This window comes from Furipterus horrens, unplaced genomic scaffold (genome assembly GCF_987537825.1).
Source record: "Furipterus horrens unplaced genomic scaffold, mFurHor1.1.pri manual_scaffold_3, whole genome shotgun sequence".
NCBI classification, from domain to species: Eukaryota; Metazoa; Chordata; class Mammalia; order Chiroptera; family Furipteridae; genus Furipterus; species Furipterus horrens.
The window spans coordinates 49,101,250-49,120,484 of NW_028327173.1; the positions used below are offsets into that span (position 1 = coordinate 49,101,250).

Here is a 19,235-nt window from a genome sequence, read left to right on the forward strand (position 1 = left end):
AGTCCTTGCTGTCAAGAAGCTCACAGTTCCCTCATTCTTTGTCAGCTTGCTGTAATTACAGTTTCTTCTGAAGAACTTCTAAGATACGCCTTGTGGATAGATCCTTGGAGTTCCACAGAACATAGTCCAACAATCTCCAAATGAGGACTCAGGCCAGATTGTGTAATTCAGGCTTTGTTTGCAAACCTAAAAGTGCTTCAGTATTTACCTAAATTTCAAGTGTAAGGCATTTTTTAAAACAAAGACAGTACATGTTAGGATTTTAAGGTATAGATATGAGATACACAAGCATCCTTGGGTAAAGTTATGCATTAGCCACCACGGTTCCTTTACTCAAACATTGTCTTTTGCTGACAATGCAGTTAGTGGTTAAGTGAAAAATAGCAGCTCAAATAAATGAGCCAGAAAACCAACCTATCACTTTTCTTTTCCACTAAATTAAGACCAAGAGAGCTGGAGAATATTTTGTCTAGAATGATACAAACATACGAATGCAAAAATTCCCATGTACCTTTGCAAAAAAATTACTTCTGTGACCTTTGACTATACAGTAGCCTTGATAACACAAGCACTGTTTTGCATGCAAGCATAGGAGGGCATTTTCACCACTTTTGGTGCCCTCAGTAGGTTTAAGACATGTTTTTGTATTCATTGAATAAACTCATAAAACAAAGAAGAGAACTTTCAACCTATTCAGTGAAAGTCTATAAAGTTTGCTTTTCAAAAATGTCACTACTGCTTACTTTCCACCCAGGTTGCCATTATCTCAAAGGTGAAATCTTAGCATGTGACTACAAGGTCTCGTAGCTGCAGCTTCATGAGTCAGCATCTAACATCAATAATTCATAGTGAGATCAGAGGCTCTCTGTGGAAGGTAGTGAGTGACATACTTGTTATATGAAAGGCAGCGTAGGGCACATTGAGAGCATTTTGAATCTAGACCATGGCTTGTGTGGGTGTCAGACATCTGTCTCTTAGCTAGTGGGGGGTGCAGAAGGATCATACTTTGGGAAAAGCTCTGAGAAAGGCGAATTTGGGTTGTAAGACTAGGATACACACATGTGGTAACCAGCTCCTCCTGAACGCAATTTTCCAGAGTTATCCTGGGCAGGTGGGACGCCTTTCTGCTTTCTGTGGAAAAGATTCCAGCCTGGTTCTCTGCCACCACCGAACACAAATGTGCTGATTTTTCTTTTTTGAGCTTCCAACCCTTTCAACCTTCTAAAAATAAATCAAACCAGCCATCAGGGCCCGAAATACTACTACTACTAGTAAGCAGCTTTGCTTAGACTTTCATAAACAACACTTCTAAGGTAAACGTTGCCCCAGAGGTCTGGACACATTCTTTTTATGTAACCTGCTTACTAATAATTACTAGACTTGGGCGCTTTAACCCTGAAAATAAATTTTAATAGCAACCCCTAAAAACAAAAGGCATTAAACGACAAAAAAAATTTTTTTAGGTGCCTTAACTACAAAAACACTTGGCAGCCTGCTCCAGCCCCATTCGCCTTCACTGCAAAGGCCTTCTGTCCTGTGACCCCACCCCGCAGGAACAGCCAGCCAGCTCCGGCCCCCCCCCTCCCGGTCCCCGCCCAGCTCCCCGCACCCAGGCTAGCTTCCGCTCAGCTCCTCCCACTTCCGCTCCTCAGCCCTGTTCCAGGAGCTGGGGTCAAATTGTCTCCGGTGCTGATTTGCATAACCCAATGGCTGCGCGCATGTAAATGAGGCGGGAGGTGGTTGGCTGGGTTATGGCAGGATAACTCGAGTAAGCGGGGCCTTTGTCCTTCAGTGGCTCTGGAGCAGCCGCCGGGTTGGAGTCTCCGCTCTTGGCAGGACTGGGCGAGGGGGCTGACTGAGAGCAGACCGGCTGGCGATTGAGGCGGGAGGGGTGGACCGCGCGGTGGCGGCGGGAGCACCGGGAGGCTGTGAGGGACTGCAGAGCAGGCGCCCGCGCACCCTCGGGGGCAGGAGCAGCCCCGACGCCGCTCTCTCTCTGTGGGGGACCTGCAGTTGCAATATGACTTTGGAGGAATTCTCGGCTGGCGAGCAAAAGACCGAAAGGTGAGTCGGCTGGAGCCTCTTCCTGAACTCTCGCCCGCTGCGCGCAGCCCAGTGCAGCCGGGCTGCGGAGGGTTTGCGGGGGAATGGACGTGTAAAAGTTTGCGGAGGGCATCCCCCGCCGTTCTTCCTCGGGGACCCTCCCAGGCGTGCCCGCTGGCGAAGGAGCGTGCCCCCAAGCCCTGCAGAGCTCCTCCGAGCCCTTGCAAAGGGTAGAAGCGACCCTCCTTGCCCGTGCAGCTCCTGCAGCTGGCAGCGCCGTTGGGGAGGGTGGCGGTGGCTCTCTCGGGGCTTCTCCCCGGACGCCCGGCCTGTGGGTGTGCGAGGGGTCCTGGGGGCCGAGGAGGTGAGGGCTTCGTGGAAAGCTGGGGTGCACAGTGGCTCACGCACTCTGGAGGCAGAGTTGCCGTGCACGGGGAGCGGGCGGCGGCTGCCCCGAAGGAGCCGGGGCTGACGGGACCCCTTGCTCTGGCCGGCGTGTAGGATGGATAAGGAGGTGGGGGATGCCCTCGAGGAAGTGCTGAGCAAAGCCCTGAGTCAGCGCACCATCACCGTCGGGGTGTACGAGGCGGCCAAGCTTCTCAACGTGTAAGTGGGGCCCCTCGCGTGTCCCCCGTGGCACTCCCTCCCACACCCACCCGGGAGGGCGCCCACGCGGGGCGCTCCTCACCCTACAGCGCCGCTTTCTGCAGCTTTCCATCTGCCGGCGGGTGTCTTGTCTGCCCCATGGGGAGCGAGCGGGTCGGGACCCTGGCGGGTGTTGCGGGCAGCCACGAGCGCCGCTGGTGCCTCGGTGCTCATGCGCCCCACTCGCTGCCCGCAGCGACCCGGACAACGTGGTGCTGTGCCTGCTGGCCGCGGACGAGGACGACGACAGGGATGTGGCTCTGCAGATCCACTTCACCCTGATCCAAGCGTTCTGCTGCGAGAACGACATCAACATCCTGCGTGTCAGCAACCCGGGCCGCCTGGCCAAGCTCCTGCTCCTGGAGACCGACGCGAGCCCCGGGGCGAGTGAGGGCGCGGAGCAGCCACCGGACCTGCACTGCGTGCTAGTGACGGTGAGGGGGAGAATGGGGACTGCATGCTGGCCGGGGTTAGTCGTGGGACGGAGTGAGTCAGGGCTGAGAATCGCCTGATTGCACAGTGGATGGGTGGGGGTCAAGAGCGTCGCAGCCTTTGCCCCATCAGAGTGTGGCTGGACTTTCAGCTGAAAGGTGCCAGTTTCATCATCAGGATTTTCTCTGGTACAGAACATGTCTGAGCACGTTGAGGGCTGCCAGCAGCGGAAGAGGTCCTTGTGAGTCAGCACTGTCAGCCCAGCTACTCCCTACCTACATCTGCACTGCCTCCCGTGACTAATTCCTTTAGCAGGGCAGATTAGATAAAGCCAAATAAATTCCTGGCTCACCCTCATTAAGGAGTCGGCTTCATTCTCTGCCAGTCAAAGCTAAGAATAGAAATGGTGTAGGAGACAGACCTCATTACTTCCCTAGAAATACATTAAAAGGATAGAGTGGAAGTTTTTTCTTTGCAATCTTGCATTTTTTTGTAAATAGAACAGCCCCCCTCCCCCCCAAAAAAGAAAGCTTTGGTAGGTAGATAACTTGTGGTTGCAGAGATACAGATGATAGCTTTTTGTCTTTTACATTGTACAACTAGTTAAGTGGCAGCCTAATTTTTTTACGTTTGGAAGATAATAGTCTGCCTTTTGGGAGGTTAACAGGTGGAAAGTCTACTGAACTGCGAAGCAGCTTTCATCTCATTGTGAGCACAGCATGGAAATATTTCTCAGTTGATTGATTCAGGTCTCTGCCACAATACAAATTTGGTAGGACAGACCTGTGAATGACACTTTCATGCAAAACTGAATAAATATTGGCATGCAAACATATGTATATGGCTCAGTGGATTGCATTAGTTCAGACTTTGCAGAGTATAGTTTAGTGCAGAATTACCCTCAATGATTTTGCAGGAAACCCAACTACCTGAAAGAAATTTTATTTTTTATGGTTGTAGCTGAACTCCATGTTACACAGCCAAAGTATAGAATGTTCGAGTGTCTTCCCCTCAAAAGTAGTGTAATTAGCAAATGCTGATTTTTTTAACAATATATTTATTTTTCTACCTTTGTTCCTAGAATCCACATTCATCGCAATGGAAGGATCCCGCCTTAAGTCAACTTATTTGTTTTTGCCGGGAAAGTCGCTACATGGATCAGTGGGTTCCAGTGATTAATCTCCCTGAACGGTGATGGCATCTGAATGAAAATAACTGAACCAAATTGCACTGAAGTTTTGAAATACCTTTGTAGTTACTCAAGCAGTTACTCCCTACGCTGAGGCAAGGGTTACAAAAACTGATGTCAAGGAGCTGAGTTCAACTACATGCTCTGGGGGCCCGGAGTTAGATGACTTTGCAGATGGAAAGAGGTGCAAATGAAGAAGGAAACTGTGTTGAAACAGAAATACAGTCAAAAGGAACAAAAATTACAAAGAACCATGTAGACAGGAAAACAAACTATGTATTAATTTAGAATGGCTGAGTTACATGTAATTAAACCAAATATGCTTTGTTAAAGTTTAAGTGTGTGGCAGTAGCTTGGTTATTTTTGGTTTAGGTACCCTCAAGTTAAAAAAAAACAGAAAGGGTTAATTATATTTTAAAACCATATTTTATTGTATTTTGATGAGATGTTAAATTCTCAAAGTTTTATTATAAATTGTACTAAGTTATTTTATGACATGAAAGGTTATTTATGCTATAAAATTTTTGAAATACAATACCTACAATAAACTGGTATGGTATAATTGCATTATTTCTTTATGTGTGCTTTTGTTTTTTTTTAACTTGGATTTTATTTTTTAAAAGTTTTTTTAATATAACTGAAATCATATACACAGTAAATGTATGCCTATATAGATATATATCTGAGTGTATGTATGCATGTATATATGTTTTTCTACTTTTAAACATTTAGGCTGGTGGACATGGCATAATTTCATTTTTTATTTATTCTTTAACAGACATTTTATTGATGCCCTACTCTACACTATGTACAAAGTCAGAAGACAAAGGTGATTTAAGAGGAGTTGGGGTTGCAGTTAGGGAAAAGAAGTATTACAGAAAGATTATTGTATGTGGGTCTTAAAACAGGAGTTTTATTTCCCCAACTAGAGAGTAAAAGGATATAGCTGGCAATGGTGCTAGTTTGTACAAATGTGTGCAGGCCTGAAAGACAAAAACCTGTTCAGGGAACAAAGGGTGATTCTGTGTGCCTGTGGTGTAGAAAGATAGGGAGAGATAAGGTTGAAAATGTAGGTGGGGATTAGGCTCAGACTGAAGGGCATTCTGTGTCACCCTTAGGCATTTGGGCTTTTTTCTACAAACTGGGCAGTAAGCAGAGGCCTTCACATAGGGAGTGACGTGATCAGTGTTCTGGGAAGATAACACTGGGGACTTCGAAAGGCGGGTTATTAGGATAAGAGGCTAGGCTGTATGTAAGAATGCCAACAGCTGTGCATTTGCAGAACCATACTTGGGGAACAAACAGGGAAGTGGCCTGGTAAAGAGTTCTGATGCTCTTATTTTCTGTCAAGAGCTGTGTGCCTTCCAGCTGGACATTTCTACTATGATTCTGAGGAATCTGGTTAAATTATGTCATATGCGAGAGATGGAAGAGCAAAAGAAAGAAAAGGCTTCCTCAGAACAATCATCTTTTAGTTGGAAAAATCACTTGATAATTTACTGCAACAATCTCCTGTAGATATAGCCAAAGAAAGCAAAAATGTTTACTGAGGCAAAACCTCACAGGTCAGTCCACAGGATCTTTGCATAATTCTCAGACCATATCCTCTGGCTCTCCTGCCATCTGTCTCCCATCCTTGTCATGAATACATGCAATCGGGAGAAATGTAGAAATCAGAGAGAAAACCCAACTAATAAAAAGCTCCAAGTTTCTGCATATCTTGTGAATAACAGGCCCATAAGCCCTTCACCTTGCAATTAAGTTTGTTTTTTCACACCTGTGAGAAATGTGGTTTTTTTAGGCATTCTTTAGGCTTGTATTTTAAGGAAGCCAGTTCTCAATCCAAAACATTACTGGTACTTAATATTTGCTTTTTATATTACCAAATGATCGAGGGCAGTTAGTTTTAAAGAGTAAAAAAAAAAAATTTCCCTTTCCACTAAAGTAAGGGTTTTTGATTCTTTACCACAATTACTTGATTAAAAACCCTCTTGCAAAGGTGAGTGAATTAAACTAGGAAAACAGGGAAGAGAAGCAGAGTTGCTTGGTGGCAAGAGCATGGGGATTAGCCAGTAGCAGTCTCTCCCCATCCCATTTTCCTCACCTGTAAAACTGAGGTAAAATTACCCATCTGCAGAGTTGTTGCCTCTCCTACAAGACAGTAACTTCCTCAAACGTAAGAACTAATGTCTGCTTTATAATTATAGCCCGGTATTTAGCACACTTCTCAGTAAGCACTAATTGTTGAATTAATAATATTTGTTGACTAAACGAATGATTTAGAAATACTTATCAATGTAAACTACCTGGGGTATGAGAGGTACTCAGTATAATGTGTCTGTTACTAAAACCCAGGTGATAGCACCAGAGAAATTTTAGGGCATCAGAGAAATGTCTGTTGCTTATAACGTGTATTTTAAGAAAGGAGTTTATAATCTCTATTCTAAATCATAGTGCTTAAAGATATGAAGTGATAACATACTTCAGGTTGTTTTGTTTCAGTAAAAGCTCAACAATTAATGCAAAACTATTGTTTTGGCTTTTTTTTTTTTTAACTTGATTCCACTCTTTTTAAATATATTTTTTATTGATTTTATTTATTTGTTTTTAGAAAGAGGGGAAAGGCGGGAGAGACGGAGAGAAACATGAACATGTGGTTGCATCTCATGCGCCCCCAGCTGGGGACCTGGCCCGCAACCCAGGCATGTGCCCCGACTGGGAATCGAACCTGAGACCCTCTGGTTCACAGGCAGGCACTCATGCTCAATCTGCTGAGCCACACCAGCCAGGGCTGTTTTGGCTTTTTAAAGTTTTAACCGTTGTTATTCTTTCCTGATCGGCCATGATATAAAATTAACACGGCATTGAAAAATCCAATCATGGAACATGAGCTAATTGCAAACATGTGCAGTTACCTGAACGGCTTCTACCTCAAGTTGATGCTAATATTCTTCAGTTGTCTCTTTAAATGCCATTGAAACTGCTTATTGAAAGTTGATAGAAATATTACAATAGAAACAAAAATTCCCCCATCTATCTTAGGTGTGTTGTATGTGGAAAATACTGACTTGTTTCTACTCTCTCTGTGTCATAAATAGCACTGCCTCCTTTCTACAATTAACCAAGGCCCTCAGCAACTTAAGCTTCTATAATGAAATTAACTAATCTATCATATTCCATCCATTGTTTCCCAGCTAAAGAAAGAAATGGTCCTCTCTAGGAAAGAGCTATTTTTGTATTGTCAATTGGAAGCATTTCCAAGTCACATTTTGATATACAATACCTTACTGTAACCTTTGTAAAGTCATTGTTTCCTCAGTTTTCAACTATATGGGTTAAATTTTATTCTTTGCTATGTGGTAAAAGGCTTTAGACAGTGACAAGTGTTTCCTTCAAATGAACAAGACTCTCAATGACATGATTTAACACCATGCAGTATCTCTCAGATTGAGTTAAATCTTTTTTTCTTTCCACAATCCTTAGATTAATATAAGAAACTGTGAAAACATATTCACGAAGACCACCAAGAAATACTTAATGAAGGCTTACTATGGGCAAGGGACTATGCTGGTGATTTTGACGTCTACGAAAAGTCAGACCCGTACTCTGGCCTCAGGAGTTCGTAGTCTAGTAAAGCAATGAGACATGTACATCAGTAGATATAATCCAAAGCCAAAAACTGTGCTCAGTAACATAAGAAAGGCCCAGAGAATTGCTATGGGAGTTCAAAGGGTAGAGATCTCTGGCTGGTATAAGGGGTGGAATAGAGTAAATGTTGTTAGCTCTTTGATCAGAAGCTAGCATTGTATTTTCAAACAGTGCAAACTACAAGTGCTCCTCAAGTTAGATGGGGTTACATCAGAATAAACGCAGTGAGGGTCGAAAAGGCATATTTAATACTACAATATGGAGTTTCAGTTGTTTACCCTCACGATCCCGTGGCTGATGGGAGCTGCGGCTGGCCACTGATGCCCAGCATCACAAGAGAGTATTGCATATCGCTAGCACAGGAAAATATCAAAATTCAAAGTACAGTTTCCACTGAACGAGTATTGCTTTCACGCTATGATGAAGTTGAGAAATTGTAAGTTGCATGGCTGTAAGCTGTGAATTTTCTGTACTTAACTGATAATTCTGCTAGGTCCTGCAGAGAAGGCACTGGTGTGGCCTTAAGGAATGCTTGTCCTTACGAAGTTTATAACTGTATAAGAAAATCAAGGTTAGCACCTTCATTCCTTTAACACTATTTCTTGAAAGCCCATTGTGTACCTGGCACTGTGTTAGATCCCAAGATGACCAAAGTGGAAAAGCAAGGTCTCCACCTTTGAGAATGTACACAATTTAGTGGAGATGCCTGACCCCTGCAATACTGGTTGGGAAATGATGATGGGGTACATTCAAGGTCTGAGTGTTCTGGGGGGCAGGGAAGCTTTGCCAGATCAGTGAGACCTGAGGGATGAAGACATCTGCCAGGAGACTAGGAAGAGCACGTGTCCCCAGAAGGGAAACTGTAGCTCTGGGGGTTATGAATGCGACAGGTTTGGGACTAGCTTCTGGGGGCAACCGTAACACTTACATAGACCTACTTGCTGAGCCCTCTCCTAAGAGCTTCATTTACAGTAACTTAGCACTCACAACAACCCTTTAGAAGTAGTTACTATTATTATCACCATTTTAAAAGTGAAGAAATTGATAGGCAGAGATTAATTTTCCCAGAATCATATTATTAGTAAGTGGCCAATTCAGCCAGGATGCAAACCAAGGCGGTCTGGCTCTAGAATCCACGCTCTCTAATAACAGGTGGTGTGGGAAAAGTGGTATGAATGGGATTGTGAAGGGCCCTACAAGCCAGGCTTTTCTCATTAGGCGATAAAAAGCCATTTAAAAATAACTTAAAACATGAGCTAGGCAAGGAAAAGATGAAACCATGGCACAAAGTCTTAATGCAAGGTTGGAAACTGGGAGTCAAGAGGAATTTGGTTTACATGTTTAAAAAACCCTTTTTCTTTGGAATCAGTTGTCAACATTTAAACATGGAGATATTTCTTAGAAAAATCCTCACATTTATTGTCTCTTAAGATTTTGCTATATGTGGCAACAATGGGTCCACATTCTGCATGGCAGCAATTGGCTAGAGCTGTGATGAGGCACCTCCCTTTTAGATAGAAGGCTTTCAAGTTGGCCCCAGACCTCGCCCCTCCCTATTAATCAGTCCTATTGGACTGACTTAGGTTTTTCCTAATTCTCTTAAGGATGTGAAGTCCACCCTTAATCCCCAATAACTACTGTCTCTCAGTTTGGGGCTCAGAGTCTTCCTGTGTAAAATGAAGAGGTGGTTACACTATCAGAATTTAAAATACAGCTTCAAGACCTTTTCCCAGGAGCTGCAGATTAAGTGGGGGTGCGATAGGCTGGGAATTTGCTTTTTTTTAACAAGTACTGCAGGTAATTCTTATTATCAGGGAACTTTTGAGGAATGTTGCATGCTCTCTTGGAGGTCTTCCAGCTGAAATTCAGAGAACCACTCTTTACAACTCTCAGGGAAGTGGAATGGAAGAGAGAAGCTTTCCCTTGATCAGCTTCCAGTCTCCTGCTGGCAGCCCACCAGGAGCTGAGGAACACACCTTTCTTTGCAAAGATTGAAGAGATTTCCAGGGATAAGTTTTAACTAGAACAATTTGCTACCTGCGGCAGAGAATTGGCTAGTTTGCTAAGGTGATTACTGCACAAAAACCCCAAAACGTGGGACAGTCCACAGACAGAATGGTTCTTGGCCTTGCCTTGACACTGGCTGATAAGCTGACCTGTTATGAGCCAGACACAGCTATGGCACTTGCGAGAAGACAAGGAAGAAGCTCATCAGCATGATAAAAACCTCTTTTTGTAAAGCTTACTGCTCAAAATTAGGCACAAGGTAGGATCTTGGGAAGTGAGTGGATTTTCTATTTTTCTTATAACCATTAATATTTTCTGGCTGATAATGTGTTGCCATCTTGATTAATTCAATTACTTGCTAAAGCAACTGAGTCTCAGCCAGGTCAAGAGACACCTCCAAAGTCACATGGCAAAGAAGGGGAAAAATCAGAATTGTACTGTAAGCTTAGTCCTCCGTAAACTTAGCTGTCTCTCAAAGAGGCCAACCACACAGCGGAGGTTAGCCTGGGGGAGGATGAAACTAATTGCATCTAATCTTTTCTTATCCAATTAACTGGGAGAGAGCCTCAGGAAAACTAAAGAAGACAAAAAGCAGGCACAGAGAATTCGAAGAATTGTTCTCTTATCTCAGAACCTTCAGGCTCAGAACCTTCAAGGAATTAGTGCTTTTTGTGTCCCTGGGTGTTCTTACACTAACATTTTCTGCAATTAAATGACCGAGAAAGCATTTATGCAGAGAAACAGCAAATTTTCTTAGTATGCTTACTTACCCCCTGATTATATCCCCATATTGTGATTATATTACCATCATCAAAAAAAAAAAAAAAAATCACTTGACAAGTGGAGAAGAGCCATTGATTTAATTTTTCTCCTTTGCGTAACTATTAAGGAAAAGCTGGCAAAAGTTACAGTAAGAGTAAGAGTATGACCATGGGCTTTGAGAGCCAGAAAACCCCAGGCTTGGATCTCGGATCCCAGGTAGAACTTGGGAAAGGTAGTGTAACTTCTCTAAGTCTCAGTTATCTTCCCTATAAAATGGAAAATCAGCAAGGCTTATGTCATAGGTTTGTTGTGAGAATTAAAGGAATCAATGCATAGAAAGCACTTAGCTCAGTTCCTGAAAGCACTCAATATATGTAACCCAATAATAATTACATCTCCCATGAGTGGGTAGTTTTCTATGTATATATGTTATGTATGTATTCTACCTAATTATGCTATGTTGTAAATTAGAGGGTGATTTAAGTATATAAAAGGAAATCCAAAGTAAACTATTCAATACATAGCTCAACAGAACTGAATATGGGAAGACACCATCCAATTAAGTTTCTCCTCTCTGTTTCTATTAACTTAATTTAGTTCTTTGTCATTCATTTGAATTATCATAACAGTTTCTGTTCAAGGTTGAGCATGTACTGTGTGCTGAGTGCTGTGCTAGAACTGGCTACAGAAAGATGATTATGGTACAATTTCTACCTGCAGTCTAGAATAGGAAGATGACAAACATAATTTTCAAGGCAGTGTGGTGTCATGGCAGGTTTGGGCCAGTGCTGCATGCGTATCTGTGTGAGGTGGTGGTGGTGAGAGGAAGCCTTCCAGGAAAGGGAGATGCTTGACCTGCATCTTGAAGCATGTTAGGAACTGGTCAAGGGGGAAGGGTGCTACCAATGAGGGCCTTTAGTCTGTGGTGTTCACTAGAATATTAAGTGTTAAGGAAGAAAATGGAGAGAGGTGGCTGAAAGGTGGACAGAGAGCATATCATAGAGAACCTTGTTTGCCCTTCTAAGGGATATGGGCTTGGCCTGTAAGCAATATGAGTGCCCTGAGAATTTTACATAGAAAACGAAAACAGGCAAGTTGGAGTGTTTTATGGCTCACTCTTTGCACATGGATCCAATTGCCCGGCCAGTGTGCTAAATAGGATTTCAGGGGAGTGTAATTTGTAAAGGGACAGCTGTTCACTACTCTTGTCTTTCCTCCCCACGTCCTTCTTCCTTCTGCAAACTTTCTTTAGCACCCCTCACCCCAGCCTCAAGGGTAAATTTGCAGTACAGGGCTGACAAATCCTATTGGCCATGATGATTTGTTGGGGGATCAATCTGTGACTTCAGCTGAGCCTATCCCATCTTCCTGAGACTCTCCTGCCGGAGCAGAGAATCTCCTTGCAGTGTTGCTGGGCTCATGGATGTCTGTGACTGCTAGCAGCCAGCGTACCTGCCACCAAAAATAAGTCTATTCCAGAGCAACGGGCAGAGTTAAAATCTGAAAGCAGTGCTCCTGCATCCAGCTGTACCTGAAGCAAGGCCCCTGGGTTTTTAGTAAGGTGCATAAGCCAAGTTTTGTTTTTTTGTTTGTTTCTAGAGCAATTTATTCATTAAAATTTATTCACTATGCCATCAACAGTTATCTTGTGTGTACTGTGCTGCTAAATAGAGACTGAAGATTTAACAAATTCATCATTTAGTAAGTCTGAATTCACTTTTATTACATGGTACTGTACATGGTCATCTGTTGAAACAGATTTCTTTTTAACAGATCTTAGTTTTAAAAAGTCATAGATAATATAAGTTTTGTATAAACTGGTAGATAGCAAGTTCTTTTGTTTTGATTTATAAACCTCAACTTCACTGTAGAATAAAGAATGTAGACTACAGAAAGCATCATCAGTCTCTTGTATAGAACAACATTTTTTTTTTTCTTCTGTAATTTGGAGCTTCTGAATAGACAGGTTCAGGCCTGATGCAACTGTATAAAGATTATTTAATGAATAGACTATATGGAAACTGTACAAAATGTTATTAACTTCAATCATTAAAAATGCACTATGTTACTAATTGCTATTCAAACTCAAAAACCTGGTTTTGAATGCTCAAGCAGACAGCACGGGCACACAGCCGCGCCATGTTGTACTTGAGGGTGTGTCAATACGCATTTCAACAGAAACTTAGGCTTTAGGAGAGACACAAACATTTAAAATAATGGCTTTAGTCATTATACCAGTGATGCTTACTAATGTTGATAGCTATAAAAATCACTTTGTACATTGCAAGACAATGAGAGAAACAAGCAATCCCTTTGGAATAATTCTTAAAATAAAAACCAAAATGCTCACAGTGGTTTGTATTAACATCGTGCATTTAATGACAATAAACATGTACAGGTTGACCCTACAGCTCTCTTTATATCCTAAAGAAAATGAGCATTTGCATTACTCATGGATTGTACTACATTTTTTTAAAAAAAGGTCAATTGTACATTGACCCCTTAGACAGGATAAACTGTCCTCGAGTGTACAGCTTTAATACTATCATTAAAATTGTTTGCAAAAGGAAGAGAGAATTTAAAAAACAAAAACAAAAAAAGAAACATTTCCTTTCATTTGCTGTTATAACCAGCAAATGCCACTCACTAATTAACTTATAAAAATAGAAGGGAGAACCCCACAAACACCTTAGTGGATCAAGCTGACCAATACACACTACAGTTTTAAAACTAAAGATTATATACTATATGTTACCAGTTCCAACTAAGCAGTGTCAACATGACAACTATTCTTTGCTTTGTGATCATACCTCTTGGAGGTGTTACGGATCTTGTGGCATTTGACTTTTTTCTCTGCAGACTTTAAAATCTAAAAAGAGCACATTAGTGTTTCATCCACACTCATTATGGCACCTGCATTATCAAACTCTTCACAATAATTGGGTCCAGAAAACAGAGTGACTGACTGTCTCTTTGCAGAAAATTCATACCCATCTTCAACCACCTGATGGGCTTTACATATACCATCCAAATCATGCTTATGAGAAATTTTGCAACCACTTCTGCACCAAATGTGAAGGACACTCTCTGTCATTTTCACTCCAGCCTAAGACATCTTTATCAAGGTCAGACCACAAAAGATCACAGAGAAGACTTTGATCTGATACATCAGTTGGTCACATAATTCACTGAATCTGCTGCATACATTGAAGATCTGTTGGTAAACCTCCATGATAGCAAAATATTTTTCCCATTCACAATGGCTGCTATTGGTAAACAGTTAAAACAGTCTATTAAAGTTTTCCATAGCTTAATGTTATATCTTCTTTTACATTCCTCATAAAGTCTATAAATTCTGTTGATGCTGGCACATCCATGGTCTTGGGATATATGATATTGTGTTACAGTAAGAGGCAGATAGTCTTAATGACTTCTTCCCCCTATTCCCACAGTCCCCAGGAAACAGGTAGTTGCTTTCTGGTGGGAAATCACCATACTTAAAAAGTTGAAGTAAATCATATTGCCATAGACATCATCACATTATTTTGAGTGGTGCTCCAAGTTCCAGTAGGACAGGCTGACTGAGAAAGTTCTCTCAGGATTTTAAATATAGTCCTCTGATTTCTTTTTCCTGCATCCGGACATTCTTACCAGATTTGGACACTCTCACTTCAGCAGCCACTGAATGATACTGTGGATGTTGAGTTGTTCTTTGTTTTTGTTTTTTCTCTTTTTTAATCATATTTTTATTGATTATGCTATTACAGTTGTCCCAATTTTTTCCCCTGTGCCCCCCTTGACCCAGCCCCTCCATCCCTCAGGCAATCCCCACTCTGTTGTCCATGTCCCTGGGTCATGTGTATATGTTCTTTGGCTACTCCATTTCCTATGCTGTATTTCACTATTCTGTAACTACCAATTTGTACTGCTTAATCCCTTCACCTTTTTTGCCCATCCCCCTGACCCCCTTCCCATCTGACAACCATCAAAACCTTCTCTGTATCTATGATTCTGATTCTGTTCTGCTTGTTTGATTATTTTATATTTTATATTCAATTGTTGATATGTATTTATTGTCATTTTAGTTTTCATATTTTTATCTTCTTTTTCTTAAATAAATCCCTTTAACATTTCATAGAATAATGGTTTGCTGGTGAACTCTTTAGCTTTTTCTTGTCTGGGAAGCTCTTTATTTGCCTTTCAAGTCTAAATGATAGCTTTGCTGGGTAGAGTAATCTTGGTTGTAGGTTCTTGCTTTTCATCACTTTGCAGGCTAGAAGGGATTGGCAAGAAATATTCAAAGTTTCTTTTGCAAAATCAGCTGACAGTCTTATGGAAACTCTCTTGTAGGTAACTAACTGCTTTTCTCTTGCTGCTTTTAAGATTCATTTTTTGTCTTTAACCTTTGGCATTTTAATTACGATGTGTCTTGGTTTGGGCCTCTTTGGGTTCATCTTGTTTAGGACTCTCTGTGCTTCCTGTACTTATGTGTCTATTTTCTTCACCAAGTTAGGGAAGTTTCCTGTCATTATTTTTAAAAATATGTTTTCAATTCCTGGTTCTCTCTTTTCTCCTTCCAGCACCCCCATGATGTGAATGTTGGTATTACTGAAGTTGTTCCAGAGGCTCCTTACATAATTCTCATTTTTTTGAATTTTTTTTTTTTTTCTTCTTGCTCTTCTGATTGGGTGCTTTTTGCTTTCTTATATTACAAATTGCTGATTTGATTCTTGGCTTCATCCACTTTATTGTTGATTCCCTATAAATTGTTCTTCATCTCAGTTAATCTATCCTTCATTTCTGACTGTTTCCTTTTTATGGTTTCCATGACCTTTTCTATGCAGTTTAAGTTCTGAGTTCATCTGCTTTTCCTCTAAGTTCCTGGAGCATCCTTAAAACCAGTGTTTTGAACTCTGCATCTAGTAGCTTGCTTGTCTCCATTGTGCTTAATTCTTTTTCTGGAGTTTTGTTCTTTTTGGAGGGGGGGTATGTTTCTTTGTCTCCTCATTTTGGCAGACTCCCTGTGTTTGTGTCTATGTATTAGGTAGAGCTACTACAACTCCCAGGCTTGGTAGAGTGGCCTGATGTAGTAGGTGTCCTGTAGGGTTCTATGGCACAGCCTCCCCTATCATCTTAGCTGGTTTCCTGAGATGCACCCACCATGTCAGCTGTGTACACCCTTATTTTGTAGTTGAGACTTTATTCCTGTTGGCAGATCGATAAGAGGAATTTACCCAGAAAAATCAACCTCAAGAACTGGCTATGACCACTACCACCAACCTCTGACCACTGTGAAGGATCAGCTGTGCAGGTCCTACTCCACAGAGAAGAACTTGCTTCAGCAGGGCTCTGGTGCCCACTGAGTTTGTCCCTTGTGTGTGTGTCACTTGTGGAGGTTGTTGGATGGTGGTACTCTGACACAGTCTGTAGCTGTCCACTGGGTTTACTGGATCTGGGACTTCTTGGGAGGTGCAGGCCAAAGTCAGCCACAACCTGTGTTTTGCCTGAGGCCACCTGGCATAAGTTGCAAAGTGATCTGCATATAGCAGCTATTTGTGCTGGGCATGGTGGTGCCAGGCAAGGCCAAGCTGTGGCATAAGGTCAGCTGCTGCTAGTGACAGGCCTGGGGCCACTTAGCAAAAGGGACAGGGCTTGCTGGTGCCAGATGCTCCTTGTTTGAGCAGACTTAGGAAAATCTGAAGCATAAGCCAAGACAAGCCATTCATATGAAACAGTCACTGGTAACAGTTTGGCTGGGCCTGATAGTTGAGTGGGGCAGGGCCTCAGAGAATCACCAGGGTGGGGCAAACAGTGTGAGCCAGGTTGATGGAGTCTCAGATATGGCCTCTGCCTGTCAGCTTTGTCAAGAGAGGGCTCAGAAAAGGAACAATAGCCTATGCCAGCATGTCTCTCTGGGAGAAAACTGCCCCTCCTTCTCACTCTGATGCTGGGCACTTCAGTTCCTCCTTGTCTGCCTCTGGTGCCTTTCAATCTGCTGCCCTGGTGCTGGAGCTCAGAGGGAGTGATTCTGAGTATGTCAATGTGCAGGCCCTTCAAGAAGAATTGCCTGGGAATCTTGCAATTTCTGTCTTCCATAGCCTAAATCCCCACTGGTTTTTTACCACCAGAAGTTGTGGTGGTAACTTATCTTCCTGGTACCAGAACCCTGGGCTGGGGGGCTTGGTGTAGGGCCAGGACCACTTGCCCCTGAAATATCCCTCCCAATTTTTATTCACCACATGTGGGTGTGGGACAAGCCAATTCTTCATTTCTTCCCCTTCTACCAGTCTTGATGTGGTTTCTTCTTTAATCCCATAGTTGTAGAATTTCCATTCAGCTCAATTTTTGGTGGTTCTGAATAATGGTTGTTCTATAATATAGTTGTAATTTGATGTGGTTGTGCAAAGAGGTGAGCTGTGTATACCTAGGCTGCCACCTTAGCTTTCTCCCTGAATATTGGATTTTTCTATATCCATCATCCCTTCCCACCACCAACCTTCCTGCAGAGATAATAGCGCCAGCTTGTGCCTGGGCTCATGCCTCATTTCCCATACCAGGTGCCCAGAGGCAGTAATGTCAGTGATGGTGGCAGCAGCCATGATGGGTTCCCCCCATGTCCATCCTAATCACATGGCTCCCTGCTTCCTCCTCCTCTGCCCACTGGAACCACAAGAAGAGCAAAATGGCCTTAAGCTAGTTTTATTTGCAACTAAAGTAGGGTGAGCAGTGGAATCTGAAGTATTTCTGGGATGCAAGATTATCAGGGCTAAAACTTGGAAAGTCCCAAGTAAACCAAGACAGCTGATTACCCTAGTACGAGGGTCAACCACAGAGGCTAGAGTCTAGACGGGAGGCTTTTGCAGTATTTCAGTCAGGAGAGATACAAGCTTGAACTTGTAGTTGAGGAGGAAAATCAGGGATGGTTTTGAGAAGTATTTGGGAAATAGAAAAGGCAAAACTGGGTGATCAGATGTAACGATTGAGGGAGAATTCTTGAATGCCTCTCAGATTTCCAGCTAAGGCAATTTAGTGATGATAGTGCTACCAATGAAATGGTAGGGTGAGGAGATGTCTTTAATCTTGGACCTATTATGTTTCAGGTCCTTGGGCCACCATCTTGCTAAAATGTTTAGTAGGATAGGTAAGTCTGATGCTTGGACAAATATAGGCTAGCTGTTTTTATTTGGTTTGGTTTTGTTCTGAGTATGCAACAACTATGAAAATGGATGCGATATTTAAGAATGGGCAAAGTAAAAAAAGCAGCAGTGGGCCAAGGATAGAAACTTGAGGCTGAAGATGGGATTTTAGGAGGCAAACATAGGAAGAGGAGACAAAGGAGAGGAAAAATGAGACTGGTGTCACAAAAGACAGTAGTACAGAATGGTGAATTTACAGAAGAGAACGATTCACATGTTAGAATGGCCTGGAGGCAAAGACTGAAATGTTTCATTACATTTGGAAATTAGGTGTTCACTGGCCATTTTATTGGGAAAAGTCAGTTTCAGATGGGAGGAAAAGCATCCAACTGAGAAGATTGGAAGTGGGGAAGAAAAGACAGGGAAGGTGGACCACTCTTCGGAACATTTTGATAAAGAAGAAGAGGATTAGGGACTTAGGAAATACAGTAGTCCTCCTCTATATCGAGGCCTCACTGTATTGCGGGATTTTTAAAAATATTATATTTAATTATTTATCGCGGATTTTTCGCTATATCGCGGGATTTTGCGGTACTGTATACGTATGTTGTTAAAGTTACGTAGGTTTAAGAGTGCAGAATATAAGAACATAAGTAATGTTTATAAAAGTGTGGAAAAGGTTAATAAGGGAGTGGAAAAGGTTAATAAGGGACTGGTAACAGTTTGTAAGTGTATGGGAAGGGTTTATAAAGCCTTAAAATATATATAAATACTAAAATAAATGTAAGGTTCCTACTTCGCAGATTTTCACCTATTGCGGCAGGGGGTAGTGGTCTAGAATGTAATACCCGCGATAAGTGAAGGAATACTGTGGCTGGAAGACTTGGCCTTGAACCATAGGCTGCTTTTCAACCTGTGGATCTGATGGAAGATACTTAGATGGGTGTCATGGAGATATTTGGATGTGGGAAGGCAGGAAGTTTTAAGAATTCAGGCCAAATGACTCCAACATTGCTGTGATGGAGAAGGCAGGATTTTTTGCATGGTAGGAAGGAGATAAATAGGGGGGTTTGAGGAGGGTGATAAAGCTTTGGAATGGAAGAGTTGTACAAGGAGTAATAAAAGGATTGTGAAATGCAGTTGGGGCTCAACAAAGATTAGAAATACTGCCAGTTTGTCTCCAGTAATTTATTCTCCTTATTCAGTCTAATTATCTTTAGGAAAACAAAGGTTATCATGTCAAGATCTTGCTTTAAAATTTCTACCATTCCCTCTTTTTAATATAATCAATACAAACTATTACACTTTGGACCCAAACTTCCTATCTAGCCTCATCAATACTCTCTTTCCTAGACTCTCGCCACAAAGATCTG

General features: G+C 42.3%; 1 protein-coding gene and 1 pseudogene across 1 annotated transcript; one reads left to right on the forward strand and one right to left on the reverse strand.

The window, feature by feature from the left end:
- Positions 1 to 1,744: 1,744 nt before the first annotated feature.
- Positions 1,745 to 4,647, forward strand: GADD45A (growth arrest and DNA damage inducible alpha). Its single transcript, XM_090269592.1, has 4 exons — positions 1,745 to 2,064; positions 2,545 to 2,649; positions 2,885 to 3,122; positions 4,202 to 4,647. The coding sequence occupies exons 1-4, from the start codon at positions 2,021 to 2,023 to the stop codon at positions 4,313 to 4,315; spliced, it is 501 nt and encodes a 166-aa protein (XP_090125718.1). The 5' UTR covers positions 1,745 to 2,020; the 3' UTR covers positions 4,316 to 4,647.
- Positions 4,648 to 12,058: 7,411 nt separating this feature from the next.
- Positions 12,059 to 17,325, reverse strand: LOC150015067 (serine/threonine-protein phosphatase PP1-gamma catalytic subunit-like; annotated as a pseudogene).
- Positions 17,326 to 19,235: the final 1,910 nt, after the last annotated feature.